At 48.3% G+C, this 25,945-nt stretch overlaps 1 protein-coding gene across 1 annotated transcript in view; it reads right to left on the bottom strand.

Annotated features, from left to right (window-relative positions):
• Positions 1 to 25,945, bottom strand: part of LOC119432742 (uncharacterized) — a 142,743-nt gene that overhangs the window by 94,552 nt on the left and 22,246 nt on the right. Inside the window, 2 exon segments of the mRNA XM_049658565.1 lie at positions 3,085 to 3,357; positions 15,435 to 15,722. Coding sequence (XP_049514522.1) covers positions 3,085 to 3,357; positions 15,435 to 15,722 — 561 coding nt within the window.

Below are 25,945 nucleotides of genomic sequence, written 5' to 3'. Positions count from 1 at the left end.
CTCGGCTCTTGACACCCCGGGGCTTGTCTGGTGCGCATGATTGATCTGAACTCTAGTCCTTAAATTTCTTTTTTTTTTCTCTCTATCTCACTCCTCCTCTCCATGTGTAGGATAGCAAAGTGGACAAATTGTAATTCACCTCCCTGTCCTTGATTCTTTCTCTCTATTATGGCGTCTTAGCAGTAAGAAATTTTGCACTTTAAACGTCTTGCCAACTTTTTTTTTTCCACGCACTGAAGCAGCACGCAGATGTTGCGAATTCACAGGTCAAAGTTATCTACTCTCCTCTAAAACGTTTGCTGCTAGCTTTAATTTGTATATGTTCTGCTTCTGCGCAGGAGATGAGGGAAAAAAGTCGCAGTTTCGCCTGAAAGGCGAAGCATCGATTGCGATAGCAAATTAGTAGAAAGCTATACGGAGTAAGCATAGTAGTTCTATCAGCTGCATAAACTTGGACACATTCGCTTACTAACTGAATTAACAAGCATGGTTTCCGCGCACACAAGCAAACATGAATAAATCACATTCGATGACCACAGACAACCACTGTCGAAATGCTGGCGTGAGCAAGCGCTCGGAGGTCGCCGAGCGATGTTCAGCGCCCGATTTCACTGCAGTGCATAGGTAAAAAAAACTAAATTCCGTGGTTTTACATTCCAAAACCACGATACGAGTATGAGGTACGCCGTAGTGGGGAACGCCGGATTAATTTCGACTACGTTGGTTTCTTCGCCATTCACCCAATGTACAATACGCGTGCGTTTTGCTTTTTCCCTCCATCGAAATGCGGCCGCCGCGGCCAGGATTTGATCCCGCGCTGTCGGGCCTTGCCAGCACCACCTAGGCTAGGAGGTGTTGGCTTAGCGGGTGAATGCACAGAACACTTGGGTACCAGAGGAGGGAAATCGCGTGAGCGCAGACTTACATAGGGGCCAAGAGGAGGGCATTGACACCTTCGTGTTAATGTCTTACTCTCGTACCCATCAGCCTACGCTAAAATACCTTCTAAGTGGGTTTACCAACAAGCCCAACACACAGATAGACCAGAGCATGTCTCGTGAACTGTCACGTGGCTAATCCGAAACTAAAGCAGCCCGCTAGAGCTACACGGCGGTACACCTTGGTCCTGCCTTCCGCGCCTGGACGACATTCAATGCGCGACTTCATCGCAGTGCACAGAACTGGGGCACCAAGAGGGATGGACAGAAAAGGCGAGGGCACCGCCTTCTTTCCCCACTTGGTCTTATCCTCTCACCGACTTTCGGGACCGCAGCGTGAGCAGCCAGCCGCAAATCCGATTATCCGGGACAACAACAACCCAAGGCAAACATGCCGGACGCTTGCGGCGAAGACGACTCTGGCCCGTGGTCCGCTCTGAGGGCCGGCGCTCCAATCACCGGAACAAGACCGCACGCCAAGTGCTCGCGTCTACCACTCCCCTTTTCGCACAGGAATATCGCACCCGTTCCACCCCCCTCCCTACCCCTCACTAAGAACCGCGTCTTTTCTCTTCACAATACTACGAAGAAAGATAACAGCAAGAGATAAGAGGTTGCGTGATGCGGTTTCGGCTCATCTAGCCAAGCCCCCTCCCGGAACTCCACATGCGGAAGGATATGGTGACTCGTGTGTAAACGCAAAAGAACAGGAAGTGTGGTTTCCCGGCGGAGCGCCGTCAGAGGAGTGCTGCCCCAATGAAGACAGATGAACGGTGTTATTCGTCTCTCCGCGTTATTCTGCTCTTAGCTGACAGGACGAGAAAGCGAGTGTTATACTCCGCAAAAAGAAAGAAAGAAAAAAAAAACGCCGAAAAGATCGCGTAAAAGCCTAGAAGAAATGGTGTCTTCGTTCGGAAGCGCCCACCGTTACTAATGACCCTGCCCAGCGCAGTGTTTACCGCATGCACGTCACTGGGCGCAATGCCCGGCATCTCGTGACTGTAGTCGACAAAAGTTGGTTTCGAGCGAACGACTACAGAGAAGTGGGAATTATTGGTCAATTCCTCTCTAACAATGCCATCCATATTTATTTATTTATTTATTTATTTATTTATTTATTTATTTATTTATTTATTTATTTATTTATTTATTTATTTATTTATTCACTTACTGATAAATACTGCCACCAGAGGTTACAGCAAGGAGGGCACATAAACCTTGGGTTTATAGATGCTGCTTATACAATATTAAAACATAACAGTAATATCTATGCGAAAACTTCGAAATGAAAAACGATCACTTCAGTTGTATTAACTCCGACGATGAAATTATCTATGTAAAGGGAAAGATCTGAACAATAATGATAACCACAGAGGAGCACCACTCACGCCTAAAACTTCTTCAAAGCAGATACGTCTGGTAGAACTTTCACAAATTTGTGATTATCACATGAACCGACAAAATACAAGAATGACCATGTGAAACGCCTATAGTATATGACATGGTAGACGAACAATCGCGGCACCGGTGTTCCCTCTGGTATAATTTTAGTAAGAAACACCATTCGTAGCGACAACAGAGCTGTAGAAAGCAAGAAAACGACCATGATGACGATGATGATTTATTTAGTATTCCATTCGAAACGGGGCGGTGACAATATTCACGTAGCCTGCTTGAGCTAATCAGGTAATCTATACATACTTATCACTCTACCGGCTCAGGCACTCACATCCCATCCCGTCTACGGCTAATTATACCTTTTTGATTATATGATTAGTTACTGGCTATTGCTAGGTGTTGTCGACATTGAAACGAATAATTTGATAATATTTTCATGTTCATACATCTACAAGTCACCTAACCGACCACGTTATTTTTTTTTTCTCCTCTGGAATCGGTTACAAGATGCCCAGATCCCAGATACGCCAACCCTGCCTTGTCTTCTTGTCTTCAAAAAACTGTAATATACTTCAAGAAGAATAATCTATCGATCTAGTTCGGCTTACATATATAGAAACTTTATTTGTCTGGAAAATATTTTAAGTATAGCGGTGGACTTAACATTTCTCTTTTCGAGCATCTTTATAAAGATCGTATACGCAGCACAGGGACGCGGTGCACGTCGCCGTCGTCTGTCGCAACTCACCGGGCTTGTAGGCGCACGTGTTGTCGAAGTATGCGACGGACGGGTTCGCCGAGCGTCCGAAGTGCACGTGCCTCGAGAATCGGTCGTAGCGGCTGAGGCGGCACTCGCCGCCCCGCTGCTCGTCCCACTCGGCCGAGCGGCAGACGAACGAGCGCTCGGCGGCGCACGCCTCGAGGCAGGCCCGGCGCGTGGCGTTGCGAAGCACGCGGTTGTCGTGGCCCTCGAGCTCCATGCCCTGGATCCACTCGGCCACGAACAGGCGGTCGCAGGCACCTGCAAAAACAGGAGTAGAAAAAAAAATGTGCAGGAACTATAGACTATGACTCAATGTAAGCAAATAGCCGAACGCTTCAAGAAGGCTATTCGCTTTTATTACAGGGATGGGGCCTTGGATGCGTATAGTCGTTGCAGAGAGGATATTTAAGAAGTGTTTGTTGTTTTACTGCTTCATTCCGCAGCGAGCACAGCCATTAACCGGCGCACTTTAGGCGGTTTTATAAGTGCACAGTACGTGCGTTTCAAAGTGCTTGAGTAGTACGCGTTCGGTGACGAACGTGCGCCGCCACACACTTGCGCTGAAGCACACGCGCCATTGGCAAGTGTACCCATATATATGGCCTTGGCAAAGGGGTGATCGCATCCTTAAAGAAAATACACATTTCAGCACCACAAGCTCCGACCACCAAACAACGACCACAAAAACGGGCGAAAGAGACAAAGAAAGCACTTCACTTCAAACATGAAGGCGAACCACGCGTCGTATAATGAGAGAGAGAGATAGAGCGATAGAGACAAGACTGTCACGAGCCTCTGCAGGGTGATGTGTACTACCAAGCCCCTCCATCAATCCTACGTGAATTGCACGCAGGACCCACTCCCCTCGTGTTGTGGCCTGTTGTCCGGTGTACGAGAACGCACACGTCTATTATCCCGCAGGTGGCGGAAGGCTTGTTTTATGCGGTGCACTATCGTACGTCGTGTAGGATCAGGAGTTCAGTTGCTTGAGGGCCTCTCGACTGTCAGTGCAAACGTGAACCATGCCTTCTGTGTGCCCACCACAGAGTTGCATGGCTCCTTCCACTACAGTTGCTGGATGCAAGCGCACACGGTGTGCGCTTGCATCCAGCGGCCGTCCTCCTTCGATCCCTTGTAAACACGCGGAAACCCTTCCTGAACGGCTGCTTTCTGCATCTGCCGGCAGGAGGCGACATAAGTCTGAGCGAGCTAAGGTCCCTGTATGTTTCAAAGGTAGCGCAAACCATTGTTCAAATAGGAAAGGAGAATTTCCTCCCCACCCTCTACCCCTCTCCTGACTTCTCCGCCGTTTTCCGCTCTCCCATTGGGCGAGGCTTCACACGTGACGAATAAACCGCGCGGCTTTCGTTATCGCGCGAAAACGGCGCCATTAGTGAGCGTAGAAACACCGGAACACATGTGCGCTGTGCGTGAGCGTAGGCTTTTTACATTTTTGAATACGCACTCGGCTGCAGCACGATGGCGACTTGCTGTGCTGTTGGATGTTCGAATAGCATTGCCAAGGGGGGCAAGCTTTTTTCGGTTCCTCGTGGCAAACGAAGCCTCAAACAGCGAGCGATATGGCTCCACCGTATCGGAAGAAAGAAATTTGACTGCCACCGAGGGAGCTCATTACTGAGGGAAGGTCTGATCAGTGTTCTCATCCAGTTAGTGATGAACTCGGGAAGGTGGGTGCTCTCGCGAGTTCACCATCAGCCAACGACTGAGTAAAAAAAAAAAGTCCCGGTTTATGCTCTGCGGCGAACAAAAGGGTGCATTATGGCAATATGAATACCAGCTTGACTTCCCATAAAATGAGCATAATGGAAGAGTCGCCAATTAAAGAGCAAAACGCAGAAAGCATGCCCTCGCCCGGGAACCAAGGCATATAACTGAGGGGGGAAGAAAAACACGCGGACGCATTTTGGAAATTAAAAAAAAAAACACATTGAGAGTATTTAGCACATGCTGTGGTCATTTCTCTCATAGACGAAAGCAGTTTATCATTTTTTTTTTTTCTTAAAGAACACGCAAGTAATGGCGCAAAGTGTTACGCTGAAAGACGTAGACTCCAGAATGCAATCTTTCTGCGAAATTTGAGCAAGAACAGTGGAGCGGTGAGCGCAAAATCTTTTTTTCAAACACTTTAAGCGAAATATGCACGTCCCTGTATAGAAACGAAGAGGAAAGAGGCAGGGTTGTGATTCTTGTGAACCATAGAGACATCCGGTTTGCTACTGCACACGGAAAGAAAGGGAAAATAAATTTTGAAATATAAGGAGAGACGATGAGATATTGATCGATTGATTATAGACTGGCAAGGCGGGCAACATTTACAGTATGTCACCGGCTTCTCCACAACATTGAATTCTTAAGCGGATCAAGGATGATGAATGGCGAAGGGAAACATTTAAGTTATTTATCTGAAATCCGTAATCATAAGTTTCAGCTATTTAGCCGTAATCTCTTTTGGCTGTTCTAGCCGTTCCAAATGAAATGTGAAGCACTCGCCATAAAAAAGCAAGAAATTGTGCAGCGCATTTTTTTTCTATTCTCTGACGTACAGACTGTACAAAACAGTCTTACAGCGTTAGGAGGCATTTAACAAATACTGCACCAGTACCGACATCAAAAAGAAAGCAAATTTTGAGGCGGTTAACTTTGAGGCAGCACACATCACTAACACAGTCTATCTCGCAGGTCCGCAGACCGCAGGAAGAGACATAGAGATCTCGCAGCCTTTTATTGCAATAGCAATTATATGGACACTCCAAGCGCATTTCTGCCGTCGCCGTCGCCGTCGCCGTGAAGTTCTGTGTAAAGTCCAATGGCGATAAAATCGTTGCCGCGCGCCGTACGCTGTGTGTGCGTGTGAAAGCGTACGAGGGTGAGCCGGCAATCGCGACTCAATGTAGCGCACGCGAGGGAGGAAGGCAGGCCGAAAGCACGCGGTCTTCTTTCGCGCGTGAGGCACGGGGGCGAGGCGACGGAGAGGGAGAGAGAGGGGGGGGGGTGCGTTCTACTTCGTCGGCTGCTGCTCCCAGCGCGGCCGCCATATCTTGAAAGCGATCTGCGATGTGGGCGAAGTGCGCGCCCGCGCAGGCCTCATCTTCGAAGCGATTTACGACGGGGACAAAGTGCATGCGTCGAGTACCGGTAGCTTCGTATGCGCTGTGCTTTCGACGTTTAGTTCGCGTTGAAGCGAAACGAGAGACAGCGCAGAAGGTCCATTTGCCCGCTGCTGCTGGCGCGCTTTCACAATTTAACCAGGCGGTAGACAGATTTTCAAGTCAGGAGCCGGTGAAGGTAGGCGGCTGCTCGTGAAACAAGTTGAGAGAGAGAGCAATCAAATGAAAGTGAGGCACTCTTGAGAGGAAAAACATATATGGTTATCAAAAACAACCAAAAATTAAAAAAAATAATATTAGAGCGGAAAGTGTTTACAGACAAATTCTCCGTAAACACTTTTCGCTTTGTTATTACTCTCAATGAAAAATTAGATTTATAAACGTGAACCTAATAATCGCAAAGGTTGTTCGAAGCCGTGAGGAGAAAAATCGTCACGCAAATCATTGTTCATGCATGGTTTAACAGCCGTACTGACGGCGCGCATGCACTAGTACGAGAAGTTCCTTCATTGTGCTTACTATGAAAGTGCATATCCGCCCCTTCAAGATCCAAACAAGGACAAAGCAGCGAAGGAGCGCGGAGTATATCAGAACGTAGGAAGAATACATAATCTCATCCTTCCTGTGCTTCCATTTTGTCTCTTACTCACTTTGCGTTACTCTCGACACTCCCTCGAACGGAATAAGCGTCGTGCATTTGTCGGAGCCGGAACTATGAACTATAGAGACGATAGCGCTCTTTCGAACGCCAATGCATGCGCGCGGCGTGCCTGGCGTGTGGGTGTGGCTCTTGGCGCGACGTGAGCCTGGAACATATATGAAATACGTAAATTTTATCTGTACATACATATATAACATTTGTGTGTTCTTGTGTTATGGGTTCACTATATATATATATATATATATATATATATATATATATATATATATCCACGCAGAGGCAGGACGTGTGTCGAGTGAGCTCCTGAATAACACTTGCAGTGTGGTGAATGCGGTTTACATCGTGGATCCGGGACCTCAAAGAGGCGCTACGCAATGCCAACGCATTTCTCTCGCATTTGACGCTAAATCTCAACGAATTTTTTTTCAATTTAGCTTTTCGTGTTAAGACTACGCGATAGCATCATTCGCCATGAAAACCCCGAAAGTGACGCCCGCTATACCTAAAACGTGAACGCACAACGCAATAACCATAAGTATCCAGACCAACCTTCTAGGTTTTCTGCTTATCTGACAGCTAAGTTAGAGATAAAGAAGCCATATAGAACGAAGAAAACGAACGACCCAATCAATGTATTCGCTGAAGCAGCATAGTAGGCTTTCCACATCAGCAGCCAGCGATCCGAGGCTGCAACACATTCATTCGGGATACGAGCTGCTCCCGGAAGCCCCCCCCCCCCCCCCTCCCCCTCCCCTTTCCTTCTAATTCCCCTGACATTCCCAAGTTCGCTCTCCCTGCAAATGTCCTCGTCTGCGCATTCCTTCGTCCGCTAGGAATTCGTGACAACGGAAAGGAAAAGAAAAATGTAAAAAGAAGCTAGAAATGGGGCGCCTCCCAAAACGCTGACACGTGTGACCCGCGTCGCGTAAGGAGTTATCTCGGTAATGACGCCTGTTTCCCAAATTGCGACTCCCGCGAAGTCTAGCGGCGGTACTTCGGCTGATGACGAACTTGAAGCGCTCAGAAATGACACTTAGTTGCCACGGTGGGCCGAAGATGTCACCGCTGAGCTTGCGTAGTAGCGAGGCTGATGGCGCCACCGCTGCAAATATCCTGTCTCTCGAACACATCCACGGAGTGAACGCAAATAGCTCATCGTATAATGGGGTAATAACCATGTCTTATACTTCTAAAGCTGCGCAGGAGTTACAGTAAAACGAAGCTATACAAGCACGACGTTGCTTGCTCTCCGAATCCGCACAAACTTAGCTTCGTAAGACGCCTGTCTCCGTCACCCTCCGTCAGTAGCGAGTGGCTGAAATGGAATTATCATTCTTCGAACGGCTGCGTGTTGTTTTGGTTTTGTAGCAGCTGTTGCAAAATCCAGCGGTGATTCAGATGACGACGAAGGTGAGACGCTCAGAATTGATATACCATCATAAGAGGAATATCAAACCAAACCAGAATTGATATCTAGTTTCTACTAGCCTGAAGTCTCATCACTGGGCTTGTGACGGTAAGGTTGACGACATCATTGCAATCAATAGCGTCCCTGATGATCGTCGACGGCATTCAAGGCTCATGGTAATGGGGCAATAAAACTCGCCTCATTTCCTCTACTTTCTTTAGAGCTGCAAAGAAGTTACGGTGAGCCTAAAATGCGCTCTCACATTGCCTTCCCTCGCACTAGTTTGCAAAATGGGCGCCTCTTCGCTGCCATTGAAGGGACACTAAAGGAGAAATGATTTCTTCTGTATTTGTAAATAACCGTTCCACAATACCAAAAAAATTATGAGCCATTCCACTCTGTGAAGGTGGAAGACCAGCGAAGCAGAGGTGACACAGAATGGGGAGGCCGCGTATAGTCCGGACTCACGAGGAGCAACGCGCCTAAGGCAGGGCGACGGCATTAACAGAGACGAGAATGCAATCGTCGCCGGGGAGTGCGCACTAGACGCGAGCTCCCCATTACGACGAGAGAAGAGAAGTGAAATTCAAAATGGAAAACGGGCCCTTGTTTTATATACACGCGCGACGGTGCCGCCGCCCCGGGAGTGCGGCAGTAAACTAGGCACAGAAGCGGCTGGAACGCCGACAAAGAGAGGGCGGTGCGAACGTAGGCATGGCTGACGCGGATCAACCTTTTGGGCTAAGATCCGATCGTAGCATCTGTTGTTACCCTTATTGTGTCCCAGGTGTGACAAGGGTAGTTCAAGGGCGCGTCACAGGTCCCGGAGTCCAGCGAACGGAGTCCACAGGGGTATCTGCTATTGCGCTTAACCCTTCCTGCACTACCACCAGAATGGGCCCACATTTTTTCACACGCGCACGAAAAATGCGCGGAAGCCTATCCATAAACAGCTTCGCTGTAGAACACCACTCTTACCGCGAGAACCCGCTTAGTAAGTCAGAAAAAAATTACACCATCTTCCCGTAGGGGAGCCCTGAGTAGTATGCGAAGCAGCCATGGGGTCGACTCAAGTTCCCATTACGCGAGCCCTCGTTGCATCAGTAGCAGCTTCTCGGCGGCGTTGACGTTTCCTTTCGGCTTCGCGAGCCCGAAGTTCGGGATCGACCTGTCGCCGCTGCCGTTTCGTGGCAGGGGCTCGAGCCCTCTTCTCAACACCGCATATCCACGAAGTGAATGATGATTAGTGGGCAAAGCACCGGGGGATCACTCGGACAAAAGGCCGGAAGCGTTCTCCGGAAGCCGGAAGCTGCCTTTCGGAACCGGAAGCTGGCTTCTGGAACCGGAAGTGGACCCGGAACCGGAAGTGGAAGCGGAATCCGGCTTCCGGAGCTTGGCGTACATGCGCAGTAGGGGTGTGGACGCCGCACGGCGGAGGGAGGGAGGGAGTGACATAGCCCCGAGTATAAGCTGCTTCGCATCTAAAAGCGCAAGAACGACAGACCGGTGGCGATGCCTCCTTGAAGTTCCCGAATCAGCTCGTCGTGCCGTCATAAATTTTGATGGCGTCTTCTATGGTATAGTTAGCTCTTTAGCAGTAAAAATCGACTACATTGTTTTCTGAAGGAGTCATAGATTGACATGACAACTTTCGGAAACTTTTACTGAGCCAACGCGGCTAAGTACAAAAAAAAAGAATACATTCAAATCCATGACTTCGCACTGACGTACTGGCGTCGAGGTTTCGGCGAAAAATTCAGAAACTGACACTTTGACCTTCATTTTCCCTACTAATAATCAACGCATTATTTCAAAATTAACAACATAATTTTCAAAGAATGCTTTATCAGTCTAAACTGATTTAGTGTTTTGTTTTAGTGTGCCTTTAAGGCATTCCTAAGTTGCTTGGGGAGCGTCCTCCTTCGTACAGCCCTGCCACATTTTGTCGTAGAAAAGTAATGATATGTTATGGTGTCTGGTTACGAAGATCGATTTTTCCTGGTTTGCAGAATAATTTGTTTGAACATGAAGTAGAAATACCGGAACTATTAAAACTGCATTGCGCATACTTTTTTTTCCAGCTTACCGACTCCACGCCAGTCCCCGATCAACATCTCCTGAACTTTTGGACGGCCACGCAAGAAGCCCGTGATATCTCTCCCGCGGCAGAACCATGCCTGACCGAATTCGCCTTAACCACGCAACTGCCGACTCGAAAGAATACGCCAACCGACTGGCTCTTGAAAATTGGCAGCGGCATTACATACGCCTGGGCCTACTTACGCGGATTTCTTTATGACCGTGGGGCAGATGATCTCCGCACTCAAGATATCACAAGTAGGAGTGCCGCAAGGCGCCTTCCTCTCACCATTACTGTTCAACTTGGTGACGATACCACTCTGCTATAGCATGGGTTAGATACCTGGATTTCGCATCGGTGTCTATGCGGGCGACGTCACAATAGGGACTAACGGTGACTCCGACAGCGACCAGTTCAATGCCGTTCAAGCCGGACTCGGCACCCTTGCCACATTTCTAAAGGAGATCAGACTCACACCTTCTGCTGACAAAATTACCTTCGTAATACTGGAAACTAAGACAGCCCTACTGCTTAGCAATTTTCGTTCACCTTTGATGGCGTAAATATATCAGCAAGACAGTGCTCGAGTTCTAAGCATCAACAACGATGCACATGGTGGCTTAGCAGCATCACTCGGACCTGATATCAAATACCCCACCTAATCCGCCGCATCACGTCCAAAACTTGGGACAGTGAGGAACGAACATTCCGTCGTCTTGTGACTGCATACAGACTCACAAGCCTCCATAAAGGCCTGCGCCCGCCTGGTCTAGCGCAATGGCACTAGCGCAACGATGCGAATCGCCGACGATGCTGGTCACAGTGTCCGCCTCGCATGGATACCAGGTCACGCTGGTGTCGCTGGCAACCGAATGGCCGACTATCGGGCAAGGGAGCTTCTTTCCTGCCCCTCAGAGACTCGACCACAAGTGCCTGTCGACCCGTAACCCCATCGACCCGAACACGTTCCTGGTGGAGGCGAAGACGGCTCGAAGGGCTGCGGCCCAGAACATCCTTCCGGAAAATGCTACGTCTCTGCCAGGGAAGTTTACCCGTGCTGAAGCCACACGTCTGCGACGCATCGTCGCGGAGACAGCAGTGACGCCAGCCAGCCGCGCCAGGATGCACCTCCATATACCTGGCAATCAGCGACCTGCCACTCCTGTCCAGGGAACCAGCTGCTGGATCAGCAACATATACTCTGGGGCTGTTGGGCTGCCGCCGAGCACCGGAGAAGAGCGATAGCCACCCTGCCCCCTACTCTGAGGCCTCGGTATTTGGACGCCTCGCGCCTTCCCACTGGTACTCCCGAGAGGAGGCGCCTCACATTCCTGTCATTACTTCGATTTCTACAAGACCCAAGAATGGTCAATAATATCTTAACTGGCCTCCTCTTTTATCCCTCCCCCCGCCCTGATGGATCCACTTCTTGGGCGGTGGAAACTTTTCACGCTTATTTTAGCAAGCGTTTTAACAATAACAGACGCAGGAGACGTTTTTGTCAGAGTGAACACGGAGTTCCCTTGTCGAAACTTGGGCTCCAGCGACATTCCTTGTTCTACGACTATTTTTTTTCAGATGTTCATTTTCCTGTGAATCTTTGCCACATTTATTCTACAACGGAGTTATTCTTGAAGAAATGGCAGTGTCCTCTGTGACGACCTGGGGTGCGATCGCGCAAACAGCTCGCTTTTCCGTTCCTTCGCTTGCCCTCTTTGGATTGATCAGAATTGTGATTGCGTCAGCGGCCGTCAGAGACAGCGGGGCGGTACCGCAGATTTCCCACTTTGTGACGTAGCAGTCAAACCGAACATGCGGAAAGCGAGCTGTTTGCGCGATCGCAGCCCTGCTGCTGTCACAATAAGGACTCATTCACACCGGCGACTCGCAGAGGTCGCACGACCATGTTTGTCGCGAAGCGACCGCTCGCAAATGGTCGCTGTGGTCGAAAAGCAAGCGATTTGGGTCAGTAGCTGCTTGCTATAGGTGTTTCAGTCACGCGACTGCAGTTGCAATATAGCCTAGTGAATCAATCAAGGGTGCAGGAGCAGAACGTCGGTACACGCTGACGGTTATTTTACGCGCTAATGACGGTGCGAGCAGACATGAACGACAGTCGCGCTTGCCGGTGTGAACATCGGTAGCCGCGAGTCGCTTCTTGTTGGTCGCCAGTCGCGGTCGGTCACGCAACCTCTACCAATCGCCTGTGTGAATGCGGCCTAAGCGATTGCCGAACCATAGCAATCTCTCGGATTACGATAATTCCCCCCCCCCCCCCCACACACACACACAAACACTTTTCTAAAACATTCCTTGCGTGTTCCAACCCCTTTTGTAAGCTGCCCAGACGGGCACTGTGGGGCCATTGCTATAGATTCGCACGTTACGTAACACATGAAACGGTTGCGCAAGTCGTCTTACACGGCCAGCGGCAAATCAATTGAAACAAGCGGTGGAGGTCCGCATGATGGCAGAGGACTAAAGCACCACGCCAACTTAGTGGAAGAGCTCATCAGCTGCTTCAGTCTTCGTTAGGGCACATACGTCATCACTGAATTTCACGCGTTCGGTCACGCCATCCGCCCACTCAATGTGCATTATATGTTAGGACACGCAAATCGGCACCAAAAACTCGCGATGATGAGCGCGTACACGCGAGCTGCCGAACCATCTCGCAACGCCAAAGTCATTCGCCAAATATTGGCCGCCGGACGTCCGAGCAGGCGGACACCCACTGATTGGCGGGGCGGTGCTTTCTTTCTCGGTACCTTCCCTACCGAGCGTGCACGCCAAAAATTATTATTGTGCGCCCGCAGCAATTACCGAGAGATGGCGTTCACATTGCGGAGAAAATACGATGAATGTGCATTTTTCCGATCATCAAGGATTGCCTGACCGGCTACCGTTTCTCGGCGCGATATTGTACACCACCACGCACCAACTTATCAAAGCTGGGAAGTCGCCATATACTCGAACGTCATACGCGCGATCCCGGCAGTTGTTCGTATGCGCACCATTACGGGCGAGAGTATTCATTTACATGGGACGAGAAGCGCATCGCTTCCGACTCATTACATAGCGTGCGCAAGCAGCCTTCTACTTGTAAGCTAGGGTGTGTGTGCTGTCCATTAGAATCTTCGTGGCATGCGTATCGTGGTTCCGCTTTATCAAAATCGATACGTCGTAATTCTTTCAGAGCTCCACGAAACAGTGGCCTTTATGTATTCCGTATTTTCTGTACCTGATTCTTTTTTTTTTAAATTTTAGATTCATTTTTTTTTCATGTTTAAATTTTTTGTTTGTTCCTCAGAATAAATCAACGGGTTTTGCATTACAAAGTCGTCAAGTACGCGAGACTCACCATGAGTGACATTTTTGTATGTCTTAAATACTGTCCGTAATATGTCCTGCAAAATCATCAAATACTGGCTGAAATTAGAGGACAAAGGGCACAAACAATTTCCACACCATGATATTGAAATTAAATATTTGCTTCAATACGGTCCGCACGGATTCCGCGAGGTCGTTCAAAAGTCAGAAGGGCGAACTTTAGGAAGATCCAGACACACCCCTATCATTGGCATAGTCCCTATAGCGGTTGAAGTGCTGCTCAAAACACCTGCACAGAAAAAAGCGCCCGATTTCTCTCCGAGTGTGTTTAGAAGCTATCTCGCCGTAAACATGGCCTCCGCGATGTGACGGCGCTACCTTCTCTAACGACACATGAGTCTATGCCCTGAAATGAAATTGCAGTGAATACCGCCCCGCGCGCTATTCTGGAGCAAAAAAAAGCTATACTGCTGTACAACCCGAAGATATATTTCGTGGACGTGCCAGTCAACAGGTGGTGTCCAAATTCACGCCCCAGCGACGGCCCCCTTCTGGGTGACCGATGCAGATCTCGAAGGCCATGCTTTTGCTGGCGGCATGCGGCGGAAGCGATTGCGGCAGCCGGAAACACGTCCTGGGCGCCATGTTTTGAACACCACCTAATGCGTTGGCCCATTTCCCCTATGCCACAGCAGAGGCAAACTTATGGCCTGCCCAGCTCCATTTTTTTTCTTAATGTTAATTAGAATATCGGCTATCCCCGTTTACTTTCTGATCCACACCGTTCTCTTCCTGTCTCTTAACGTTACTGCCTAACATTTTTCGTTCCGTCGCTCTTTGTGCGGTCCTTAACTTACTCGAGCTTATTTGTTAGCCTGCAAGTTTCGGCCCCATATGTTAGCACCAGTAGGGTACAATGATTGTGCACTTTTCTTTCCAACGACAGTAATAAGCTCCCAGTCAGGATTTGGTAGTGCCTGCCGTAGGCACTCCAACCCAATTTTAGTCTTCTACTAATTTCCTTTTAATGATCAGGGTTCCCTTGTGAGTAATTGACCTAGATAAACGTACTCCTTTACAGACTCTAGAGGCTGACTGGCTATCCTGAATTATTGTTCCCTTACCAGGCTATTGAACATTACCTTTGTCTTCTGCATATTAATCTTCAACCCCACTCTTACACTTTCTCGGTTAAGGTCCTCAATCATTTGTTGTAATTCGTCCCCATTGTTGCTGAATAGGACAATGTCATCTGCAAACCGGAGGTTGCTGAGATATTCGCCGTTGATCTTCCAAGTCTAAGAGCTTGAATACTTCTTTTAAACATGCAGTGAATAGCATTGGAGAAATTGTGGCTCCTCGCGTCTCCTTGTGTGTCGATTGTGTCTGCTTTATAGACAACTTTCCATTTTTCTTGTGGAGAACCAAGGTAGCTGTGGAATCTTTGTAGATATTCTCAGTATGCCATTTTGGGGCTTATCTTGTCCCGTAACGATAATCGTCATCTGTCTTGCTTGCGGTTCCTTTCTTGAAAACCCGCGCGCTCTCTACTTTACTGTCGAGAATGTCGTGCCACGCTGTATACGCACATGCCGTTCATGACCTGAAAGTACGGGGCGCGCAACGGTAAACAAAGGAACGGCGCACAAGATAAATGACGAATATCGTTGTGGGACAAGATAAGCCCGAAAGGGTACAAGCTCGCCCGCACTTGGGCCTGTCGCTCACCTTCGAGGCAGATCTTCTCCAGGTAGTATACGCCGTTGACCGGCGACAGGGTGCGCTCGTGGACCACGGAAGAGGCGTCGGCCGCGGCGCCCATCAGCTGGCAGAAGCTGTCCGTGGCGTTCTTGACGAAGGTCAGCGACCGGCAGCGGGCGTCCCGCCGGCACGCGTCGGCGCACGCCGTCAGGTTGACGCCGTACTCGCGCGAGAAGATGTCCGAGTCCAGCCGCGCGTTCGTCGCCATCATGAACACGGGCTTGCCCTGGCGGCAGACATCCTCGGCGTCCGACGCTGCGAAATTGATTGATTGAATTCAATTGAAGTCCGTGGTCTTACGCGCCAAAACCTCGATATAATCACGAGGCACGCCGTAGTCGGTGGAATCCGGATTAATTTTGACCACCAGGGGATCTTTAAAGAATGCACGGGACACGGGCGTTTTTGCATTTCGCCCCCATCGAAATGCGGCCGCCCCGGTCTGGATTGGTTCGCGCGACCTCGTGCTTAGCAGCGCAACACCACAGCCGCTAAGCCACGGCGGCGGGGATTGATTGATTGATTGACTGATTGATAAATTGGTTGGTTGATTGATGATTGATTGAATGAATGCCTTATTGATTAATTGAATTACTGTTTGATTGAATGAATGAATGATTGATTGTTGGGATAGCTGATTAAATGTCTGATTGATTGTGTGACTGACTGGTTGATTGATTGATTGATTGATTGATTGATTGATTGATTGATTGGGTTTCGAAACCCACACTGGGCCTATGAGAGATGTCGTAGCGGAGCACTCCGGATCAATTTTGACCACCTGCCTATCTTTAACGCGAACCTAATCCTAAGTACAGAAGCGCGTCTGCGTTCCGGCTTGATCAAAATGCGGCCGCCGCATCCAGGGATCGAACCCACGACCGCGAGCTCATTAGCAGAAGGCCATATTCACTGAGCTGCCGCGGCGGGCAACTGCGAGAGCAGGAATTAAAAAAGAAAGTGGTTGAATTCATTGAGTGATTAATTTGAATATGTAGGATGTGTTCACTAGTTCCATCGTGACTTTTTTCCACAAATGGTTCAAAAAATGAAACAGCGCCACTTGGGGACGAGAAAGCAAACCGAAGACGAGGCAAGGACAACCGCTGACTTTCAACTGGGAGTCCTCGTTATAGTCAAGAGACAAACGAGAAATACTCGTCCGAAGTCGCATTGTTACATTGGGAATCATAGACAGCCAACAAGCCTAATCTTTGATGTCGCTAAATTCATCATCATCATCAGCAGCAGCAGCCTATATTTTATGTCCACTGCAGGACGAATACCTCTCCCTGCGATCTCCAATTACCCCTGTCTTGCGCTAGCGTATTCCAACTTGCGCCTGCAAATTTTCTAACTTCATCACCCCATCTGGTTTTCTGCCGACATCGACTGCGCTTCCCTTCTCTTGGTATCCATTCTGTAACCCTAATGGTCCACCGGTTATCCATCCTACGCATTACATGACCTGCCCAGCTCCATTTCTTCCGCTTAATGTCAACTAGAATATCGGCTATCCCCGTTTGTTCTCTGATCCACACCGCTCTCTTCCTGTCTCTTAACGTTAGTCCTAAGATTTTTCGTTCCATCGCTCTTTGTGCGGTCCTTAACTTGTTCTCGAGCTTCTTTGTTAACATCCAAGTTTCTGCCCCATATGTTAGCACCGGTAGAATGCAATGATTGTACACTTTTCTTTTCAACGACAGTGATAAGCTGCCAGTCAGGATTTGGCAATGCCTGCCGTATGCACTCCAACCCAATTTTATTCTTCTGTAAATTTCTTTCTCATGATAAGGGTCTCCTGTGAGCAATTGACCTAGATAAACGTACTCCTTTACAGACTCTAGAGGCTGAATGGTGATCCTGAATTCTTGTTCCCTTGCCAGGCTATTGAACATTATCTTTATCTTCTGCATATTCATCTTCAACCCAATTCTTACACTTTCTCGATTAAGGAGTAAGAATTGTCCTCAATCATTTGCTGTAATTCGTCTCCATTGTTGCTGAATAGGACAATGTCATCTGCAAACCAACGGTTGCTGAGATATTCGCCGTTGATCCTCACTCCTAAGCCTTCCTAGTCTAATAGCTTGAATACTTCTTCTAAGCATGTAGTGAATAGCATTGGAGAGATTGTGTCTCCTTGCCTGACCTCTTTCTTGATAGGTAACTTTCTACTTTTCTTGTGGAGAACCAAGGTAGCTGTGGAATCCTACCTTGGTTCTCCACAAGAAAAGTAGTCGCTAAATTACTCTTCCACAAAGATTGATTGACGTAGGGACAGACACAAATGACATAATGAAGGAAATCAAACACGCAAACACACGCACGCACGCTCACACAACAGAAAACACACACACAGTGAGTGGCTTACACATTGAACACAAAAACGGAGAACTAAGGACGAGCCACATTATACAGGCAAATACATAGGTATAGATGAACAAATGATCAAGTGAATGAGAACCAAAATGTAGAAAACACAGAAAAAGAAAACATTGTTTCATCGATTTTGGCAGGGTGTTTCCTTGAGAAACCACCCCCTAAGCAATCCCTAAGCGACATATGGGCGTGGTAAAGTCTCATCATGTGCTTGTGGTGAAGCGCAAGAGGCCATCTCGCTTGTAATGTTATAACGTATCCGCTTTACGCCCAGCAGACGCGAGAACTGAGCGTAAAGCTTACAGTACAGGAGATAGTAGGATTTATTTACGGACTATAGACTATAGGTTGTCCGGATTCTGATAATATGGAATCTGTGGCGAATTGCGGAGCGGGTTTGATTGAATAACTATGACTTTTAACCTCATACTCTAGAACCCGCAGTTAAACATAGCATCCTATATCACTTGCATCTTCTGTCAAGGACTGTACAATATCACCCTCTGTTAGAAAATAACGCACCAATGTGCTGCTCTCCATCTGCTCACGCTCTAGTTGCAAGCGCCGGTCGAAGCTGTCAATGCGCAGTACGGGGCGTAGAAAGCTGCCAGCGCCACCAACCACAAGTCATCTGGTGCAAAGCTTGCCAGAAACTCGCAGAAAGAACACTCGCCAGAAAAAAAAAATATCGCACGTGATCTATGCTAATCTGCTCTCTTTAATAGTGGACCGCACTGTAGACGCCGACAAATGGAACGACATTTATTGCCGCATAAACCTACCCGGCGATAATCATTGGGTCCGAGTAGACGAAAAGAGCACGCACTACCTATCGAAAAGTCGGCCAGCCTTTCTGAGGTACTTACTCGTCGCGTTACGGTATTCGTTCTTAATAATATGCGTACCTTAGCTCAATAATCCGCATAGCACCCGAAAATGAAAGAAAGCACGCCTGGAACTGTCTCCAGCTGTTCCCGAATTTGATTACCCTCAAAACAGCCACACAAACGGTGCATGAAAGAGAAGAGACGCTGGGAAGTATATAATACAAAGTTAACCTCCAGCGAATAACAAATACAATAACGCAAAAAAAAAAACACTTTCCGCAAGTCCTCCCCCATGCCGAGGAAGCAAACCAGCGACAAAATACAGGGGGGACACCTCGGGGCATTAGGGCAGCCAATTAAGGAAGGAAGCGAACGGCAAGCGGATAAGAAAGATAGAAAATTGGCGGGGCAGTGTGGGGAGGTGCAGGCGCGACGAGAATAAATAGTCGCTCGTTAGGTTTTGTTGCCCATCGCATCGCATGCTTCTTCTTCTTCTTCTTGGCACCCTGCTATTCTCTCAGCGTCCCGGTTTGCACCAGTGGCTGTGTATCTTTTCACCGCCCAATCGTGTTTCTCTCTTTTGATTTCGCTTCGTTCCTGTCCGGGGTCGGAGCCAGCGGCCACGGCTTATACCAGGAAACTGCCCCTAACAAGCTAGCCAGGAGGACTGCCCTTGTCAGGGAATCATCGTCACTTCTTCCTTTTTTTTTATCCGCACGGTCATTTCCAGCGCAACGTCGTTCCTGGCAGAGGTTGCCTCCAAGGCCCCCGTCTCGGCCGGCCCCCGCCCTCGCGGATGCACCGGCAGCGTCATCGAATGGACAGCGCTGGACAAACTTCCCTTGTTAGCACTTCCGCAGAAGCATACACACACATATATATGTATACTCACGAACAAAATAACAGAATGTAGGAAAGAATGTAGCAGAAGAGAAAAACGAACGCAGGAACGAAATGAATCCCCGGGAAGATTGGAGGCAACCTTGTCGGCGTTATGGTCTTTGTACGGCGCTATCAGGAACGGTACGATCCCGGCGTCGCTGCAATTCACTGGTTTGGGGTTCACGAGCCCCTCCCGTAAATTCCGGTAATCTCTCTCGCCGAAAGCGTATATACGGTGCTCCGGCAGTTACGAGGTGTGCTGGACCGGAAAAATGGCGCGGGATAGGAAAAGTGCGTCATGGCTTGGGTGCTCCTTACACTTACGAAGCAGCAACTCTACACACCGTCGAAATAAAATGGCACGAGAGGAAGAGTGCCCAGAAGCCACGTTGTCCGAGTCTATTCTCCTTAGCGCCCTTTTCCTCGTGTTTAAGTGTTTAATTTGGACGGTGTTAACCAACAAACTCGCCAAACTAGCCATCTTGAAATAACACGTACCAATAGCAGGTTTCGTATATGACTTTGTTCGAACTAACCTTTCTTTTTCCGGTTAAACCTGAACAAAGAAACACATACTAACCTCGTCAGAACGCGCGTCTGGAAACAAAACCGTTTGGTCAATGTGTTCTGCAACAGACGACGCGGGGGCATAAGTTATATTCTCCGCGGAGATCGAAAGAAACCTTGATGCGCGCTCCTGATTCGTCGAGGTTATAGCCCTGCGGGCTTCCGCCTCATTGCGTGACCCTATGGCGCAGCACAGTATAGTTCTGGCTTTTTCACTGCCCTTTTCTGAGCCTCTTGCATTGGCTTAGCGCGGTCGTCTGTTAGTTTCTCGCTAAACCTTCTCCCTATTTTCATCATTCACTTCGCAGAAGATGAACCTCGGCTAAACGAGGCCCAATACTATCTTACCTTGCGCACTCGGTGTCCTATACGGGTGATAGACCCCACCCCTCCTGGTTTCGACCCTAGATCGGCGGTCTGGCTCTTTCCGCCCAAATGAGCCGACAAAATCTTGGGGTCGGAAATTGGAAGGTGGATCTATCGTCCTCCCCGCCGGTCTATACCGGTGGAGCAGGGGTAAGCCCGCTTTCTGGCTCTCTCGGCGACTTGTTTATTCTGGCGGGGTTTTTATCAGGCCCTCGCCAGGCCGTACGCTTCGGCAGGACAAAGCAATCCGGATAGGGATGGTTTCAAGGGCCGGCCTTGTTCGATTTCCGGTTGTTTGATCTTAGGTTTGCCAGTATTTCATGGATGCGAAAAAAAAATCATGGTCCCTGTTCGGGTTTTACTGACGTTACGTGTGCTCGTCGCGTCCGGGCAATTTGTTCCGGCTTTACGCAAACAAAGAATGACGTACGAAACGATGCAACCAGACAATTACTGGTCGTAAAAGAGGCGAAATCGGGGTCACAGTTTGTTTTGGTTCTTGCCGAGCAATCATAGCGGCCTGTGCGAACATCTCACAAGCAACGCACCCCTGCAAAGCCGGATATCTGGCGAGGGGCTGCTCCTTGCCGTCTTACAGACAAGTAGGAGTCTGGCGATGGGGAGGATAAATTGGTATACATTCATGTTCAGAACAAAGATCTTGTTTCGGAACAACTGTTCCGCAGCACAAAAACAAATCAGACCTTATCCTATCCTTCAAAAGCCTGATGAATGTGTTAGCTGGCCTTCTATCTTGTTGACGTTCAAAGAGATATATTTCCTTGAGGCACAAATTTTTTCGACGACTTTGTGAAGCCCCTCCGTTGTTAACCCCTTCGCGTGTTTGTTGTCCCCCAAGTGTTCAAAAAAATTTACAGTCCTTCCCCTGTCGAGAAAATGGGGGTAAGCGAAGCTTGCGGTGTGTGTATCTGACCTTCGTCAGGGAAGCCGTCGCCTCGGGATTCTCTGATCGTTGCTGACGGTGGGCCTCGGCTTTGGAAGCCCTCACGCTAGAATCGGCCCACTTTTCAGCGTGACACCACCACCACCACCACCGTCGACACTTTCGAGCCTATAAAGCTTCGCTTAAAAAAGGTTCATCACTTACCGCTGCACTGTTCTTAAAATTTAACAGCAAGATCGCACTCTTTGTAAGCATTCGTCAGCAAAAACCACTAAGTGTCCCTGCACGCTCGGTTTCGTAACACGTTTTCCGAGAAGATGAAGAGGATGTACAAGTTGAACGAAAATGACGTAACTAACATAGAACGGACGTTTTTCTCAAGCTTCCGAAATTTAGCTTTTTCGGAGAACTAAACTGTCTGTACATGTTTTTACCTTGTGCAATCAGTAAATCGATCCATAAGGTGACAGTGATGTAGTTTGTTTTGCCTGTCACGATGATAACGAACTTTCATCGATTATTTTTAGAGCGCAGCTTTTAGGCGCCCGTTACTTCGGCGAGCGTCGGCGTTGTCCCTCATAACCAAGCGAACGAACACAGCGAATCTGCGAATGATGAAAGCGAACGCGGAGCGCAGCGGCAGATAAAGACGGCAATAGCGAAGAGAGCGCGAGGTGGAAAGCGGAGGAGGAGGGCATGGCGACGGCGTGAGAAGAAAAGCGTAGTGACACGTAAGAGCGGCTTTGCGGCGACGATGGCTACGAGATGGCGCCAGAGTAGCGCACGTATATGTATGGAAACAAAGAGCTGCATGAGCGGAGATCTGTCTGCGGCGGCTGCTGTGAATCGCCGATGCGGGCCCACGCGTCAGCCACGCGCCGCCTCTCGCGATCTCCCGATTAGCGAGGGATTCGCGCCACATTTCGCTCTGTTTGCAACGTGCTGCACAAGACACATTGTCCGCGCCAGAAAATAGATCGCGAAATGAAATTATGTACACAGCTGCACTCAAATTTCGCATTAGGGAGTATCGTATTCGTCGGTGAACTTTTTTTTCGTTTCTTTTCTTTTTTTACGAACAGGCTTAAATGTTGCATAGAGCTGATAGCGCGATTCTGAGTGTCCAGGTGGTATATTTCAACAGAGAGACACTTTTTGCACAAAATCTCATATTCTAGGTGGCTAATTAAATAGGTTCACTAAACAGCGTTTAAAATAGTGACTTTAGAGCACATGGTCCGACTGCAAAATTACAGCCGTACAGTCGAGATGTGACGTTCGCTTCGCAGAAATCCCAAGACCCATCCCCTTCGAGATATGCTTCACAAAAACCTGCAGAAAAATGAAAATGCATTGGCATTTCAGTCCAGGTCGTCCCATACTTCTTGAAGGACGCACTTGGGGAAGCTGCAAACAGAAACGCCAATGTATTTCATTGCATATCAGACTGGATATCTCTTAAAGTGGTGCTAGTCTTGCGATTTCCGCTAAGCGAGCGTGACTTCACTACTGCTCGGATTCAATTTCCCTATAAACTTACGGAGCAAATATTTTAATGAGGGACCCGTACACTCCGTTTCTTCATACACCTAACTTACATCTCTTATAGAAATGCACCACAAAATAAATTCACAACTAAACAATCTGTCGGGCGAGCTAAAAAAAAAAAAAAGCTCTTCAATCTAATAAATAGAACAGGTTGCATATGTCCTTGAGAACAAAGCAAAGCATTGTTGTAAATTCAAAATGCAAGTTAGATGAAAATGTACAGAAATATTACGTACGAGCGGTAACATTCCTTATATATAATCTGATTTGCTTGTAATCGGCTTCGTGTCTTAGACTGCAATTTCCTATATATAGTTACACAATGGTCTCTCTACATTCCTGCGATAGGATCATCTGTGTCGCGCTGTTTAGCCAATATGAAGCCCAAGCAACTCGAACAAGTGTTAGTTTTGTTAAACCTGTGATAGGAGTCGGATGTTGCCATAAAGGTCACCCAGGTACACTCAAGCTGTTTGTACCAGCATTTCGCCTGGGTGACCCCCAACAATTTCTTTGGAAATAAACAAATCTGCTATATGAAAGCCCAAACTCTAACAAACGTTTATATTAGGAACGAGGCGCAGATGCACATCCAGAAACACGAGACATGGATGTAAAGAAAAGGATCGATACGCAAGCACTTAAACCCATCCATTATTATGTTTCCAGACAGAGACCGTGCGTTAACACCAGCTAGCTGCTTATTTCCTTGCTTGAGTAAACCAACCGTGCGATATTATATTTGCACAACGTACACAGCGAAACACACGCGCTTAGAAACCAATAAGAACAACAGCACAACCAAACAAGAACAAGCAGGGATCCTCGTTTTGATAACAACACCCGACGAGCTTTCCAAAGTCCGGCACTATCTCACGCTTCGCGTCACGATTTTATAAAGTTCGTTAGGCAACGCGGCACCAGGTATTGAGTAACCGACGTACTTGACATGTTCAGCCCGTGCGCAATAAAGCGTCATACGCCTGAGCGGGTCGTTAATTGATTAACGCCGTTAGTACTTGACCTTCTATTTTTACTTTCCTTGGATTCATTAAGTGCTTATGCGTATTTTTTCTCCGCAGGTACACCCGCTTGAAGCGTGCTTTGCTGTGAAGTCTGCAACGCAGGCCTTTAGCGAGTCGGTCGATGGTCATGTAACAAAGAGGCTCAGCTTCTAGTAAACATGATCCCCTCCCCCTCGCGCCATTTTTACTCGAAAGAAAAAAAAAGAGAGCTAGCAATGCAGAAGATAATCTTCGTTCGATGTTTGGGCTGTTGCGACACGGAATACGGAAAACAAGCGAAGGGAGGAACTTCACGCTAAGCCTTTGTAGAAGACATTGGGGCTCAGGACCTTTGCAAGCAGAGGTAAAGAACATGACGACAGTTCAATAAACGAAATAAGCAATCTTTATTTCCCGTCAATAAAGAAATACAGAAAGAGCGGTCCGTGAAAAAAAGGGAAAAAAATACAGACAGCCTGACAAGTTGTAAACGAAATTCGGAATTTGCGAATGCTAATTAGAAACTGCCATTATCGAGGTTTCAGTCATTCCTTTCTTTTCGGCAGCGGGCCTTTGTACATTGGTGCCGATAAAAATAAATTGAGAGATCGATTTATCTGATTTCACATACCCCATTGAGGAAGCGCCACGCCCATTTCGTGTAAACTAGAACGTGCCTGGCACAAATGTCTTCATTCAGTCAATTAGGGATAGCTCGGTTACCTCATTTTACATTAAGACATCGTAATACATTTGTTGCTAAAAAACTTTGGGATGCGCCCTTCTGCTTTGTGGTTGCTAATGAGTAACCGTTAAAAGAAGTGTCCAATTTACTGCGGACAAAACCGAAACCGCCGGTATATATTTTGATAAATAACGCAAGGAACCGTTTCTAAACGCATGGAAAGGTTTTAGGACGCGTAGAGGCTTAGAGCGTCTGTTCTGGCGCCATACGCAAAACAGCAAGACCACTGAGCGGGCGTTAACACGAATCTCCGATCTACGTGGAAGAGAATGTAACGCAATAGAAAACACGATCATAGAATGAACCTTTTATTTATTCGCTATCGTCAGAAGGGGTAAAAAAGTGTGTGTCAAGTGTGGTAAGCCGGTGTCCGTCCGTCCGTCCGTCCGTCCGTCCGTCCGTCCGTCCGTCCGTCCGTCCGTCCGTCCGTCGTCCGTCCGTCCGTCCGTCCGTCCGTCCGTCCGTCCGTCCGTCCGTCCGTCCGTCCGTCCGTCCGTCCGTCCGTCCGTCCGTCTGTCTGTCTGTCTGTCTGTCTGTCTGTCTGTCTGTCTGTCTGTCTGTCTGTCTGTCTGTGCGTGCGTGCGCGCGCGCGTGCGTGCGCGTGTGCGTGTGCGTGTGTGTGTGTGTGTGTGTGCGTGTGTGTGTGTGTGTGTGTGTGTGTCAAGGCGCAAGACCAACACATCCTGAAGACCACCTTCCTGGCAGTGAGTGCACTACAGTGTTTCTTCTGGGACCCGCCGTGGTTGCTTAGTGGCTATGGTGTTGGGCTTCTAAGCACGAGGTCGCCGGATCACATCCCGGCCACGGCGGCCGCATTTCTATGCGGGCGAAACGCGAAAACACCCGTGAACTTAGATTTAGGCGCACGCTAAAGAACCCCAGGTGGTCCAAATTATTCTGGAGTCCCCCACTACGGCGTGCCTCATAATCAGATCGTAGTTTTGGCACGTAAAACCGCATATTTTTTTCTTCTCAAGGTGGCGTTGGGATGTGCCAAACTTCACGGTTGTTTCATTCATTCCTAATGTATGAGCACGCCAGCACTGAACGAAAGAAATGTCATAGCAATTTAAGGAGTCGTGTAAAAATAATGTAGGACGCTTAAGCTTCGCCTTTAAGAGTGCAACGCGAAAGCGTTATCGGGCGCCGTTCGCATCGCATTTTTCTTTATGAGTAGGCTCCACTGCAACACAGAACGTGGGAAAGCCAGCTTACAAAGAACAAGCTTACACCGATCCCCTTAAAGTCGGCTT

This window comes from Dermacentor silvarum, chromosome 11, assembly GCF_013339745.2.
Source record: "Dermacentor silvarum isolate Dsil-2018 chromosome 11, BIME_Dsil_1.4, whole genome shotgun sequence".
Taxonomy (NCBI): domain Eukaryota; kingdom Metazoa; phylum Arthropoda; class Arachnida; order Ixodida; family Ixodidae; genus Dermacentor; species Dermacentor silvarum.
The sequence above is the reverse complement of the archived record's forward strand: the minus strand, read 5'-3'. Positions and strand labels throughout refer to the sequence as shown.